Here is a 16382-nt window from a genome sequence, read left to right as displayed (position 1 = left end):
TTATTATAGTCGATACTTTGAAGTAGAAATACTGAAAACGGTGACAAGTGACAAAATTATAGAAGCCATGGAAAGGTGTTTTGCAACTCATGGTCACCCAGTGTCAATAAAAGCTGATAACGGTCTACAGTTTATATCAGAGCTAAATAACACATTGCTAAAGTGTATGAGAATATCACAAGCGCAAGGTCAAGATTGGAAGAAAGAGCTAAACAAGTTTTTGTTAGCTTATCGTACAACTCCACATTCGACTACGGGAGTATCCCCAGCTGAGTTACTATACCGCCGCAAGTTGCGCACAAAGTTACCAGAATACTCAGAAACTTCTTTGAAAAGAGAGGATGATAGAGCTGTACGTGACAGAGATAGTGAAATGAAACAAAAAGTGAAGGACTATAAAGACTTTCGTAGACATGCACGTGAGAGTGACATTCAAACAGGTGACACAGTGTTACTACAACAGAAACGAGGAAACAAGTTACCTACTCCATATAAAGAGGTCCCATACAAAGTGGTAAATAAATATGGTAATCAGGTCATTGTGGAGTCACCGAAAGGGGTTAAATATAAACGAACTACTTCTCATGTGAAAAGATTTCTTGATGAAACAAGTGTTAATGTGGAACCTGACAAGGCGTTTTATAATGGACATGTCTGGGGATAGTCAGTTAGAGGAACTCCCTGCTATTGAACAATCTGAACTTGTAAATATTCCAGGGACACCAAAATCTGTACCCAACTTGAGACCTCAGCGCAATATTCATGCACCAAGGTACTTAAAAGGATTATGTTACTTAGAAAACAACTGGTAATGACATATGGGTAAGAATAATTCCCGTCTTGCCAGTATGGGTTTTTAAAGGTAGTACAAATTACAAGGAATTTTTGAAGTCTAAAACTTTTACTGTTTATTCTGTTTTGAAACTGTTAACGTGAACTCTTATTAAGTTTAAACTTAAACTGATGCCTGAGACATTTATGTCTGGAAAAGAAAAGAAAAGGGATGTAGTGTATTGACCCATCAGTGGGTTCACATGAGTACATTAACGTTATTAAGCTAGGGAGTCTTATTGCATGTTAACACGGAAGTACTATTAAACATCCAAGATGGCAGCCCAGAGCTGAGTTCAATCTGTTGTGTCTGTGTATTTTAATCCAGACCACCCACTGTCTTATTGAAGACAGGGACTGTTCATTGCCTAGGCTATTTTATTGACTATTGACACACCTTTGCCATTTACGCAAGTGAAATAGCAAATATGTGGTAATATATTATACAAATTGTTCTATCAAGTCATGTTATAAAGTGAAAAAATACGATAAAATAAGAAAGAAAATTTATCGCACTACAATGGCAGTGTGCCATCTGACATATACCTGGAGTGAATTAACCATGTGCAAAGACAACATTGTTGGTTTGCATAAGACAGCCCACACACATGCTATAGAAAGTAAAATCCTGGTATTAATAACAACATCAAACCAGAAACATAGAATGTAGATGCATGGACCTGTTTGTACAGAATACCAGTTCATCCCTCATTATTAATGTGGATCATGTTAAAAAGATCTCAAACCATTATGAGGCGAATGAAAACAAATTCGGTGTTTCCAGTATTAGGCTAAAAAATATTGGGTAGTTAAGAAGGGATTTTATTTTAGATTTGTTTTCCCAACATGTTAGTCTACATCAAATACAAACATTTTAAACAATTGTTTTTCGACATGATGATATTAATATCAACTTTTGTTCAATTTACAAAAAGGTGAATCATTTCCATAAAAATAAAATGTGGCCTTAATAACAAATGGCAACACATGTCATTGTTTCAGGTTAAGGTGAGTGACAATAACTGTTGATCGTTGGCACCATTTATGGCAGCTGGCGACAGCAAAACTTTCACTGATGTACATGTGTAAGTAGACATCAGCACAAGGAATAGGCCCCTATCAGTTTCTGCCTAATAAATGACAGTTATGTACATTCCTGCTGTGGCCATTTACCTACAATAGCAACATCACAAGCATGATAAGAGCATTTCTGATGTACACATTGCAGCTCTTGCTGTTTCTTGCATGTGACAAAAAATCAGCCCAAATCACAAGAAAATTGTAGTGGGCCAAACGATAGCCATGAAAAAGTAAGATGGGTACAGCCATGCCAATGTGGTGAATGAAATGCAATTATTGTATGAGTTTCTGCTCAATATTATACAGTGTGTTGTAGACTATGCCGAATAATCAATGGCGTGTTCACAAATGATCATGAAGATTACTCATGATCACATACTTCATATCCATGCCCCTAGACACGGCTACATCCGAGGTCATCATTTTGCCAATGCAATTCTTGCATTCATCATTGCTGGCTGCATAGACCAGACTATTAATGTACAAGTATTTACACATATCGGCTCTAATTGTTGGCTTTAGATGGTAAATTGAGATGCATGCATCGTGACAACGGTGGACTTGCAGGACCGGTAGGTTAGATAATTGTTGCTATTCGCACCGTGCATGTGCACATCACACAAATCATATGAGTTCACAGGCCATAGGCCGAGTAAATAGCTGTCATAATTTATGTACGATGCAATGTTTGGCGATGACATGTTGCCGTAGCCGCAATGAAACGTCACGTTTATTTTGGCCATTAGATTCCCTGACTCATAATAAGCGTCTTTGGTTGATTTCTGGCACCCAAATTGATTCTCGATTCAGTCCTAATTACGCGTTTAAGAATTACCTGGTGATCCGAAATTGACCTCGCATGGAAATACTGCCGCCTACGGCGGGTCCCAGGTTCATTGCATCCAGTACAGTTGCTGGTTTTATAGATACCTATAGCTGCCAACTAGTTACGCATGTAATTAAAATACTGTGTCTATCATTGTAATTTTATCCGACAGTAAAGCAACAAAGTTTATTAGTGTTTTAGTCGATAAGGGTCTCAGGCGGCGTGTACGGTGCTTGTAAATTACATACTAGTAGTTTATTTGTTAACAAGCAGTATATATGATATTACGTGTGCGCGCGTGCGTTCATGGTGCCAATGGCGTGACGACTTTCTTTTAACTTTACACCTACCACGTGACGACAGACCTACAAAGTCACAACCCTCACTATTTTCATAATTTATATTAATATTTAATCGAACTTAAGTCAAGTTTGTGTAAATTTGGGTTAGTAAAGGAGAAGATATGGTACAATTTAATAAACCTAAGCTTCGCAAGCATTTCTATGTTAAGTCACGCGATATTCAATTTTTATTTAATTAAACTTAATTAAAACGAATCCCTATATAGGAACGCGTTTTAATCCAGTTCATATCGCATCTATATTAAATATTAATTTAACTATATTAAAAGTTAATCGAGTGCGTGTCGTCACAACGTCGGTAGAGATGATTTTAAATTAACCATCATTTTCATATCATCCCATCGATATTCTACTCTCTCTTACCTATTAAGTGTATAACTTTTAACACTACTATATATGTTTATTTTCATCCAAACTATTAAAGTTGCAAACATGTGACACAACTCTCGAAAGGTGTAACCAGCCTTCAAGAACAAACTAAGCCCCTTAACTTAGTGAGAGCAAATCTTAGTGAGAGCAAATTTTACAAATCTAGCCTTGCAATTTAGTAGTATATGAATGAATGTGAGTTATTTTTATTAAATTAAAAAACTCAGTTATATTTTGTCGTTAATCATTTTCCTTTATTTGTTATTACTTTGGTCAGTATTGTATTGCGGATGGTGCACAAAGTGTGATTGGAATAGGGTCATTATTGTAATGTAAGTAATTAAGACTTGGTTATTTCTAATTATATGGTATTATTACTAGAAGAATCAATATTATAATTTGCAATTGTAATTAAAATTGTGGACGTGCCATATTAGACTAGTTGATGTTATATAGTTCATTAGTTCATATATGCGCCACGTGGAGGGTGATCTAAGGCCATATTTATGTAAGACAAGATGAATCTAAATTACTAGTATATGAATAATTTCCTATACATGTAACCGAATAAGATGACAATAACAGTGGTGTGAAAACGATAAAACATGTTTAAAATCTGCTTATTCCATTAAATTTAGATAATTACATTCTATTCTAAACTCGTGTTCTTTGTTGTAGTTGCAGCTTATTGATATGTCATAATCCAGTCACTTAACAACAACAAAACAGTACGGCGACTATACTGTCTCTGTGAACAAGTTCATATTTTACTAAGAACGATGGTTATTTAGTTAGCCATTTTAGAGATGGTCGGTTTTATTATGAATTTCATTTCAGATAAAATAAAATAACAAATGAGCCCACCTCAAACTGACAAAACTGTGATATCTTTTCAAAGATTTCGACTTAAAATAGAGTTTAAATTCACGTTGACGTTCTCAACTTGGCGGTGGTTACCTAATGTTCTATGAACAGATGAATTACAGAGGGGCAAAAATTACTGGAAACATTAATTGTGTATAAATATTGGTCAACTAAACAATAATTGCGTTTTTATTATTTTTATTTAACAGGAATGAGTATAGTGAGCACAAAACTGGGACAAAAGAAATTTAGAATTTCATCCAATATATTAAAAGAACATCTACAAATCTTCTCAGGATGACTAGAATCAGATTATATTATCTTTTTTTAGATCTGGTATTAAGCTCAGAAAATGTCAAATCGTTTTAAATTGTTTGTCTGGTTCAGACAGCATGATCGCGCCATGATTTTTTTTCTTCAAATGACAGAAGACAACTGAACAAAAAAATTGGGTTCGAATTACAAACTTTCGTTGTGGCTAATTACTGTCATGTTGCTGCATTCCAATCAATCACAAGACATCTATTTAATTTTGGTGACGTCAATACCAGTGAACTTTGAACACCAATAAATAATATCATGCTACTGTTTTAAATATAAAATCAACATGTGAATTAGTTGAAAAATTAAGATATCGAAAAACGGGAGACGCTCACTGCTGTCATTTACAGTAAAGTTGCTATGGTAATATAATATGCATATTTGTTGTAAATTTATCAACATATTCAACAGGTCGTGTGTTGGTGGACAATCAACATTAACTTCGCGAATTAATTAATCTAATTTCATTGGTAATGAAACAAATATCAGTATATACCCTGACTTCATTAATATAATACATTGAGTTTGAATATGTACCATCGGTTGTTTTTGTCAAATTATTAAAATTTAATTAATCTCACAGAATGCAACAATGAACTAATTCTAGTCCAACATGTAGAGATCAATCATATATGACATACATAACGAGGAATTATTGTTTTGAAACGCTATAAAAGGAATCTGAATGTGCCTATCTATAAGTACAACACTGGTTATAGTCAGGTACGTGACTCAAGTTTGTTAATATACAGTTATGTGTTTGTATATTGTTTATTTTATTGTATTAGAAGTATGTGATACTGCATTGCTATTTCATTGATGGTAATTCAAAGCACTATTTTGAGATAATACTACGCTGGGTTGTAGTGTGTTGTGCTGTGTTGCGTTGCGTTGCGTTGCGTTGCATTGTACTGTATTGTGGTGTTGTGTTGTGTTTGGGAGTACCTTCTAGAATCCTATGCTTATAATATTACTTGACAAGGTATTACGTTAGCAGTTTACAAAATATCACGAGATATTTTCGAAAACCGTTTACTACAACACCAGTATTTTCGATTTTGTTGTTGTTGTAAATACGACAACCACTGCATCCGCTTTCCCATGCAGCTTAATCAATTATTCGATTCACACAAAATATGAAACACACCATATGAAAGTATTTACACTGTTTATTATTAATAGTCATTATAATGACTAGATGCTTGATCAAATCCTTCTGTTTTGCCTAATATAAGGACTTGCAAGCGTTTCTGGTTTACATGAATAACATTGTCTTCAATTGTTCATAAACAGTCATGGTGATTCTTCAAGTGTTATGCGCATGCGCCTTTCTGGGTATGTATATTATATGTATATGTATATTACAAATATTGTTACACCAAAACAAAAAGTCACACAGATATATCGTAATCAATGATTTGATTAAAAATTGCGATATTGGTATTAAATGAGTAAGACAGTTATTCATAATAATACATAATATGTATTGCTCCATAGTCAACGTAGATGCTGGGACATGGTCAGCATGGAGTGCAAATTGGGGCGATTGTCCAGTGACTTGTGGTACAGGGAAACAGACTAAAACAAGGACCTGTGACGTGGAACCTTGCGATGGAAGTGACACCAAAGAAAGAAATTGTATGAATGTCGATTGCCCATTGGAAATAGGTAAATTATAAGAAAACATGCTACGATGAACGTTTCTACCAATCTATAATGCAAGTTCATTATCAAACGACAATGTCAATTTTTCTCCTGGGGAATCTACCCATCATATTAAATATTAATTTTCTCAAATGAGTTAAGTATGCTCGTTATGCCCGCAGTAAATCCGATGTATTATGATTCCACGCGGTTCCCTGTGACGCAGAGCCTGGTGACGTGGCATCTACTCTTATGCAGTGACAACTTAATGCATTTTACACAGAGCCCGTTATTCTGGTAAATCCGTCATCATATCGTATGTATCCTATAACGTAATAAGTCGTACATTTGTTTGATATTGTGTAGATTATGATTACATGGGATGCTGGAAAACCTCAGGGTCAGTTGTTACATTGGAGAATACTGGTAACGCTTACGTGGATGCCAACGATCCAGCTAGAGTAAGTACGGCCGTGTATTCTGGATATTTTACCCGTTCTATGACTACGTTAATTAGCTCAGTCTATTAAGACATTGAGCAGGGGCGTGCAACTAAAGTTGAAAAACGTTTACACGAAACCCATGAATAAATATGTCCGAATTTATTTTGTTTGTGCTTCTGGGTATTTACAAATACATTTATTTTACTCTGTTTTTAGGGATGTGCGAGGGCGGCATATTCTGTAGGAAAAGACTATTTTGCGCTGAAAGACAATGGGGAATGCTATGCAGCATCATCACAAGCAGACTATGAAGCGGGCGGCCCAGGGGGTTCATGTCGATATGGAAAGGGGACTTCGAGTGCATTTGATGTTTATAAGATTAATCGTAAATACATACAAATATTTGATTAGTATTATAATACACATACACTCTGTAGACAAATTTCTGAATACAACAGATACATTGACATCTAGTATGGCAGCATTACTTGCCTTTGCCTTTCTATTTGCTAAACAAAGTTTTTTTTTACATATTAAGAGTGTTTTGTTTTACAGAAATATTCTCTCAAATCTTTGATTTGCCAAACGATATGATATGACATGATGCATTGCAAACCCAAAAGCCTTGCATATAAAGAGAAGATGGTAAAGTGATATAATGTGATGCCAAAACATATAAAACAACATCTTCAAATGTTCTTTTATGAATCCTTGTCACCTTAGTCACTGAGCAATACTGCATTACATTTTCTATATATTTTCATGTTGCCGAGAATTAACAAAGATATATAATTGTGCCACTTTGTGCGCTGTTAGGGGTTGTAGCAGTTAATCGTGGGATTATCTATGTGCTTTGTAGTCGATTAAATTATTCTACACATATGCAAATTTTATATCTCGCAATTACAACTAATTGTTTTTGTTACGTGTATAGCATGGGTGTGTCCAGATGGTTCTGACTACGCTGGCTTTTGTGAGATTCCCCGTGTACGGACACCAATACCTAAAGGAGTTTGCACCACGGCACATTTTTGTCACGAGGTAGGAGGTACAACAACTCAACCCGTTGCGATCTGTTGTACAAAAAGTAAGTCTTTGTGTCATTTGGGCGAATAGTGTTTATATTATAATAACATCAATTAAGTAATTAATTAATTAGAATCAATTCTACTAAACCTTTTCCGTTTTTAACAAATTCTAGATTTCTGTAAAGATCACTGTGGAGAAAAGATCATAGAGCGAGATTGTTGGTGTGACACGGCGTGTGTTGATTTTGGAGACTGCTGTGATGATTTTATGGATGACTGTTCAGGTATTATTTATTTTGCTTTCACCTACTATTTCACAGATCTCGTAGTTAGCATCATTAATATACACAATGTCGTTTTTAATATTATTGCTAAGTTTTGGATTTGAATTGTAGTGTGTTTTGTGGAGACAAATCTACTGATTAACCAATCATATGCTCTGCACCACAGGTAAAGACAGATGCTCGGCAGTCGGTGACCCGCATTACACAAGTTTTGACAACAAATACTACCACTACCAAGGAAAGTGTGAATACATAATGTTGTCTAGCAAATGTCCATTTGAATCTATGCCACTTGAAATTATTGTGAAAAATCGTGATTGGCCGTGGGTTGGGAGCACCGTAACTACGACCAAGGAAGTCCATGTGATGGTTGATGGCATAGTACGTGTTTTTAATTATTATTGGCATAAGAGAGATGACTACATTAAAGTGACTGTGTCCACAAATATTGTTATTATGTAACCGGTCAGCATACCATGAAGCTTATATTCAGTATGTGTTCAGTGTATTACTCGCAGTGATATCCCCAATTATGGAATATTTGAAGCCCAAACACTGTCTGGTGCGTCGGTTGGTTTTACCATTGCAGCATTCCATTATAAACAATGCTTTAATTGAGTTTTCATGCTTTCACTTTTACGTCATTAACTTTTCGACACCAATAAAGTTTTATTATTTTATCGCTATCGAACTGAATGTCAAAATGTTGTACAGTCGCAATGCAATATCCCCTGCCGTCTGATATTGCATGGCAATAAATTAATGCCAAATATGGTAAATAGAATGTTATTGATAAAAAGAATCCGTCATATACGAAACTAGTTGAGCGCAGATGTATTAATTGCAAAGTTTGTAATTGTCTACAGGATATACTGATGAAGCAAGGGAAACAATTGGCGATTGACGGCACCATCACAGCGGCACCTGTCGATCCTTCTCCTACCATTAGCGTAACGATAGCAGGAATTTATTTGGTAAGATTAATCTTAAAATCCATCGAGTTTGTTCAGCAATGTTGTTTATCATTATATAAATCGATTTATACTTTTCAATGTTATAGGTTGTGAGAACTGGCTATGGTATCACTGTATATTTCGACGGACAATACAGCCTTCAGGTGGACGCGTCTAATGCCCTTAAAAGTAAACTATGCGGTCTCTGTGGTAACTTCAATGGCAATATCAACGATGACTTTATGAAGCCTGATGGAACCCAGGTAAGGATTGTATTCACGTTATTCTTTCCATATTCCTGAACGCAAAATAGCAGGTGAGCTGAATGATTAGTGCCGGCATAATTCTACACAAGCTCGGGTAATTAAAAAGCCTAGACGAAACATTCCCTTTTTTCACCCATGCTGTTATGGCAAAAGTGTTTATAATGTATTTTTTTCCGTATATTACCTCCACGATGTGATCGACATTAACGTTTGATAAACTTCGATATTTTATAAAAGATGTTGTACATCAGTCAGAAATTCGCGCTGTAAATGTAACAATAATAATTATGCACGATTTAACAAATATTATATTTGCGGTTAACGACCTCGTGTCTGACTGGTGACGTGTTTCATCAAACCAACTGTTTTGTTAGAGTAGTCGGAACGAATAGTGGTTTTTACGAAATATAGTGGGAAAATATAGAAATTTTGTGCGTAAAAATCGACAATGTTAATTACCAAAGGTTGTCACAGCTCTGCTCATACCTTTTTGTCTTACGTCAGAGTCAACTAGAACAAAACAGTGTATGACGGCGCACAGTAATTTCATTTGTTTCCATGTTTGCCAACAACAAGCGCAAGTCTGACAAAAATGGACTTAAACTATATCGTGATTTGTAGTGGTAGCGTTTCCAAATAGTTGTCTTACTACCGGGGACACTTTTTTTTAGTTGCAGCAAATCACGCCATTATTTTATGTTTTGGTGCAAACATGCTCAGAACGAACGAATTTGTTCTGTATATGTGAACTCCCTAAATCAGATTCTATTTTTAAACACAACAGGCACCTAATGTTGTTGCCTTTGGAGACAGCTGGATAGCACCTAACCCAGATTGTAACCCGGCTCTGAGATCAGTGGACGAAGTGATGCCACGTCAGACAAACGACGAGGCTGTCGACCTTTGCAACGAGTTATTTAACACAGGTATACCATAAACGTTATGTTTGTACCAACATAATCAAAACTCCTTGAGTATTCTTTTGTCAAACTCTGGGTTTGAATTTCCAATCAAAAGTTGTAAAGCACTACAGTCTCTGTATCGCGTCTTGTTCGATATTCGACTCATAGCGACGTATACAACGCGTGTAAAATACCAAGTTTGTTTACACAAATTGCGAACACGGTCTGCGCGGCGACTGTAGCGCCTTAATTACGACTATTTGTGAAGGCTAAATTGTCTCAAAAATTGCAAACAAACCGAAATTTGTTAAACGAAAAAGCATTGAACTATTCTTCACAAATTTTGTAAATATGTTTTGAAATGCAAATCAACTGTTCGAGGTGACATTTTTCATTTTTGTATATAAACCAGAACCCTTATGTATTTCAGTGTTACACATTTAAATTCCAGTGCATTAAGAAAGATATAAACTTTGTTATGTATACAAAGTAAAAACAGTTTGGTTTGTAGAAATTGTGGCTGAAATGAAATAGTATTCACAAAACATTTCAAAGCTGGTGTCAAGAAATCCATTACCAGCACTGGCAAGAAGACGCGAGTGATCACGAAAATAGATAATGTTCAAAGCTTTGTATTGATGAGTGTATTAGAGTACACACAGACTAATGATCAAAACAGAGAAAATACTTGCAGGTTGCTAGGATAAAAAGGTGTTTTGGTCCGCCAAGTCGAGTCCAATCTTTGGCTTGAATTGTCATTATTTCAAGAATTATAGGATATATTTGTACACCATTTCTACAAACACATCTAAATATATGAACATGTACATACCTTAATATTAGTACACGACACGACAACTACGTATATGCGATTACTTAATACGTTCATATTTATTTATAAGTATCATTTTGATATCATCTCAACCAAGTAATAATTGTTATCAACATTACGGACTTTCGTGCCAGTGTCCTGTAGTGCGGTAATCAAAAAATCACTATTATAGATTTTATAGAAAGAGACGACACTAGCTTTTTACACGACAAAATATCATCTGGCCTTGTGTAGTAAATGTCTATTATACTGAGTAAGTTATTTAAACGCGACCCTTGACATTTTTTCATTCTATTATACACTACGAACAGGAAATATTCCTCAGTGTCACACAGTTGTTGACAAAACTAATCACCAAGTATCCTGCGAGATGGACATCGGTTTCTCCCTACCTGATACAACCGAGGGATGTGCTATAATTGCCGACTATGTGAAATTGTGTATCCTCGAAGGCGTAGACATCGGAGACTGGCGATCAGGCACCCAATGCGGTATGGATTATATAGTCAATTAATTAATTATTAATAATATCGTATTCAGTAAATTGAATGAAATCACCACGTATAAGTTTAAGTCAGATGTGATAGACTATTTTTGTTTTTGTGTAGAAATCGACTGTCCAATAGATGGTATGAGCTATACTCCCTGTGGTCCACTTTGCCCAGCGACATGCTTAGATCCCCATCCGTTAGGTTCATGTACTGAACAGTGTATTGAGGGGTGTTTTTGTGCAGCCGGATTTGTCTTGGATGAAGGTGGCGTATGCATCGAAGAATCTGAGTGTGGTTGCTACTATTTGAACACGCTTTACAGGGTATTTTATATTATCAAACCGTATAGATATGCATGGAATAATCAATGCTTCATAACGTTCTGCAAAATAATCAGATGAATATTATAACATGGCCGTATAATATATTAAACAGGTTTCATGTATAATTGTGTTTTTTAATTGTTTCCAATTAGCTTCATGAAGAAATGCCCAACGAAAAGTCTTGTTGTTGCAACGGTAAGTGTATGCAGTTTGTAGTCATGAGTACGATACGTAGATTTTTACCTAATATCCAAGCTCTCATGTTACACACACTAATTAAAGTGCGGGGTCTTTTATTTTATTTGTTGAAGTATTAACCACGTACGCACATTGCACCATGATTACGATTATGATCACAGTACATAACATAGGTCAGATGAACATTTCTATAAATCACGCTCATTTTTAAATTTAGTTTTATTAATGTCGAGTTTACTACACAATTATTCTGTATCTCTGGCCAGTTAATTTCATATGGCAAACAAGCAGGTATTGTATTTGTAAACTGAATTGTTCAAGTTGTTTATGTGAATACATACGTGTCGTTAGTAGAATAATAATAATAGTATGTATATACATATTCTCAATATTTGCATATTATATTTTTATTGTACATTTACAGTTACAGACAAGATTTGTGTTGGTCCACGATATTTTGAGGTAAACACGGAGAAGGTAGATTGGTTGACGGCAAAAGACACATGCGAAAACAGAGGTGGAATGCTGGCCAAGATAGACACAAAATCAGTTGATACACAAATCAGGAGATATATATCTGAATATGAATTTGATCTTAGCGTCGCTAATGGTTTCTGGTTTGGTTTAAATGATATTGACAATGAAGGAACATTTGTCTGGACCGACGGAACGGCTCTGGTTGATGGTGACTTCACCAGATGGGCGAGACGACAGCCAAACAATAATGTAGCCAAAAATCCATTAGGTCAAGATTGTGTGCAGTTATGGTGAGTACATATTAATTCAAGATGAACCTTGAGCCGGGAACAGCCACTGGTGGCGCTGTGCAGTTTCGAAATCTTTAGTGGCTCGCAAAGGTAGCAGCACTTGTTTAGTTGTTTAGGTCGTTTTTATGTATCCCACAACGCATGCGTGACTGTACCGTGGCATAGTTAGTACAAAGTGTTCGTCGATATGAATAGGGTAATGTCACATACCCGCTGTAAACTGTGGGTCACTTATCAATGTTGTTGACATTGACACATGTTGGCCACGTTTATGGGTTATATCTACACACACTTCCACTTAGTGAGAGGATACTTTGAACTTCATATTTAATTGACCCTTTCACTAGCAAAGTCTGGCATCACCACTCATACTTTCATAACTCTCACCACAAGCATCTACATTGTTTCTTCCTCAACACCAAAGTACAATTCCTTCCTTTACTATCAACATGTATTTAAATAATCCATGTCTACCTTTAATTTAGTGAACTTCGCCAATTCTGAGTTCTGGTTCCCATATTTTAATTTATAAGACTGTTCAAGTTGTTCAAGTTGATATGAATATACATCAAACTGAATTTCGTTGAACACATTTATTATGCTGCTTTAGAAGTACTCATAAAATGAATAATGTTTTGGGATTTTTTTGCCATAGAAATAGAGCATAGTGTAGAGAACAGAATAGAGCAGGAAGGTTTTTTCCTAGTAAAACTATGTTTTTAAGTTTGAGCTAACAGGGATGCGTCGGCAAGATCAGACAAGCAGCATACAATAATACGTTCATTGAAATTATACTATATAAAAAGGTGTTGATAACGAATGTCATATTAATTGCATTTAATCCTATTTTCTCAGGAAAAAGAAAGCATTTAAATGGGACGATAATAATTGTAATGAAGCTGCTGGATTTGTATGCGAATACAGTAAGTATATATTTGTATATGGATATGTTAAAACTAACCAACATTAGAAAGGTTTAAACTCATCGTACGTGCATTATACCTTATATGTAAATTATTTACACAACATTTCTAAAAGTAAATGTCATTATTTCTGTCTCATTTCAGGTTTCGCCACAGCGTGTCCATAATCACTCGTTGTAATTCAATATATGAGATGTCAAATGCACCGATAACAAAATATAAATGTTATCGCATTATTGCTAGTATATCGCCGCAAATGCATTTATCGAATTATAGTAATACATGCTTGCTTCACGTAAATATCATTCATATAATTAACTAACATTCGTGTAATAGCTTGATCTACAAGCTATGTTCTGTATTATATATGCATGTGTATTAAATTAAATAATATCATCCAATATTTTTCATTGTTTTAATTTAATCAGTTTGTTTAAAAATGAATAATTAATACTTATGCCAATAAGTGGCCCACAATTGACAGAACATGTTCAATTCATCAAGTCAAAACTCTATTACCTCGCTGTAAAATTGTAATAGCAGAACACAGCAAAACCTTAGCACTTCACGGTGAAACCCTATTGTTTAGAAGAGAATGGCGTGAATTGGATTAGGAAGACATTGTAGATAAGGTTATGTGTAACAGCTCGAATGCATTATGGGCCATGTATATGGAGATTGATTGGGAAAAATGAAGAAAAAATATTGTTTTGGTAACTGTATAATGTAAATGATTTGGAGGAAATCTGCATAAAACACTTTAAATATTCTCACCGCGGTGTAAATATTTTCATCGCGGTGTAAATATTTTCACCGCGGTTTAAATATTCTCACCGCGGTGTAAATATTTTCACCGCGGTTTAAATATTTTCACCGCGGTTTAAATTTTCTCACCGCGGTTTAAATATTCTCACCGCGGTTTAAATATTCTCACCGCGGTGTAAATATTTTCACCGCGGTTTAAATATTCTCACCGCGGTTTAAATATTCTCACCGCGATGTAAACATTCTCACCGCGGTGAAAATACTGGTGAAAATGTCGAAAATTCAAAATAAAAGCAGAACAATTCTGGAGAAAATTTCGGAAATTCGAGAAAAAGCAGGAAAATACAAGTGAAAATGTCAAAAATTAGAAAAATCGTCAATGGCCGTAACAAGCCACCGTACCAATCAGATTTTTTTCGCAATAATTCTATTATTTCAGGGATTATTATTATCTTTTTAGTGTAAAAACAAGACATATATTAAGCAAGTCTTGCAGAAACACAATTAGAGTCATGACGTCATTTGATGGTATTTGAGGTTATTACTTCTCACAAAATTACTAATGCATGCAGAAAAGGGATTATAATGCTAGGATTGTTTTGGACAGTAAGTGATCTCGTCGGTCGCTACCAGCGATTGCCTTGTTGACTGCAGTATTTTTGTCACAACCTCATATTATGCACAAAGTTTCTTGTCGCAAACAAGACACACTCCAGAACTGCACTCCGCCTCCACGCGTTGTATGTGAGCTGTTTGTTAAATCATTGCTGATTGGACAATTTAAACGACGTCACAATTTGAACAAATAGTTCATGATTTTGTTGGAAATTCAGCGAGCATATTCTCCCACAGATTGTCATGAACAGTACTAGAAGGGAAGAAGCACGAACACAAAAAGAATAGCGTCATTCAATGTAATATTAACACAACATTACCTGCTGCCAATAGACTGCAAAGGTAGAATTTGCTGCAAAATTAAAAACTAAGAATATTTTAGTAACGACGCTCTGAATGACTATAATTGTTATTCACTTCACGTTGTGTTTTTCACATTTTATGTGTTAGTATAAGAGGCTATTTAAATATTATTCTAATGTATTGCAAAGTTGACCCAGTTTTAGCACCTTAGACGTCTGAAGGTTTCTCTCACTGACGTGACATATCTCACTGAGACATTGGAATAATGACTTTATTTAAGAAGGCTAACATAGTAAATATTCACTTATCTTTTCTATGGCTCTATTGAAAATACAATCTGAAAAAACTAAACACAATATAAATGTATGCAATCAAATTACTGTTAAAATGTCTTGAACAAAATCTTTAATGATGCAAATGACTGTTGGGCACCGGTATTCAGTCGGCTGTTTTTTAACCTGTCGTGTATGCATCAGAACCCGTCTTGGTATGTATAACATTGGACTCTGCAGATTTGCTGTTGAAATTATGTACGGAATTTGTATACGAAAACAAAATCATGAATGAAAAGACTAAATAATATTGTCATCTTTTGTATAACTTTTTCCAAACTTATTAGTTTATGCATTCCACCATAATGGCGTCTGCACGTAGGACAACTACGCATAAAACAGCTGTCGAATTTGGTTTGAATTTTGGGATCGAAATGCGAAATGTTGATAATCTAAGTACGAGCACGTTTGGCAAACAATGGTTACTACGACAGTCAGATATTATCAACACTTTGGGGTCCCTGAGGTTCGCTTGACCAACCTGCATTTGAATAGATATGAATGGACTCGAACCCACTGCCGTATTTTCTCGTTTCCAAGTGATTTATTGTACGTCGGTATGTAACGTATAAACATACGTTACATACCGACGTACAATTGCCACGTTCCGGCAATGGCCGTTACAAATTGTCACAGGAAATGTTTTATTAAAAATAAGTG

General features: G+C 35.3%; 1 protein-coding gene across 1 annotated transcript; it reads left to right on the top strand.

The window, feature by feature from the left end:
• Window positions 1–6669: 6669 nt before the first annotated feature.
• On the top strand, window positions 6670–14106 carry LOC146729488 (von Willebrand factor-like). The gene is made up of 14 exons (XM_085496083.1): window positions 6670–6758; window positions 6957–7125; window positions 7675–7827; window positions 7942–8052; window positions 8219–8433; window positions 8919–9026; window positions 9113–9268; window positions 10056–10197; window positions 11317–11496; window positions 11614–11819; window positions 11972–12014; window positions 12442–12784; window positions 13640–13707; window positions 13852–14106. Exons 1-14 carry the CDS (start codon window positions 6675–6677, stop codon window positions 13872–13874), a joined length of 2001 nt encoding a protein of 666 aa, XP_085352209.1. The 5' UTR covers window positions 6670–6674; the 3' UTR covers window positions 13875–14106.
• Window positions 14107–16382: the final 2276 nt, after the last annotated feature.

Source organism: Saccoglossus kowalevskii, chromosome 22, assembly GCF_978046115.1.
Source record: "Saccoglossus kowalevskii chromosome 22, keSacKowa6.1, whole genome shotgun sequence".
Lineage (NCBI taxonomy): Eukaryota > Metazoa > Hemichordata > Enteropneusta > Harrimaniidae > Saccoglossus > Saccoglossus kowalevskii.
Note: the sequence above shows the minus strand (reverse complement) of the source record. Positions and strands in the feature narration are given on the sequence as shown.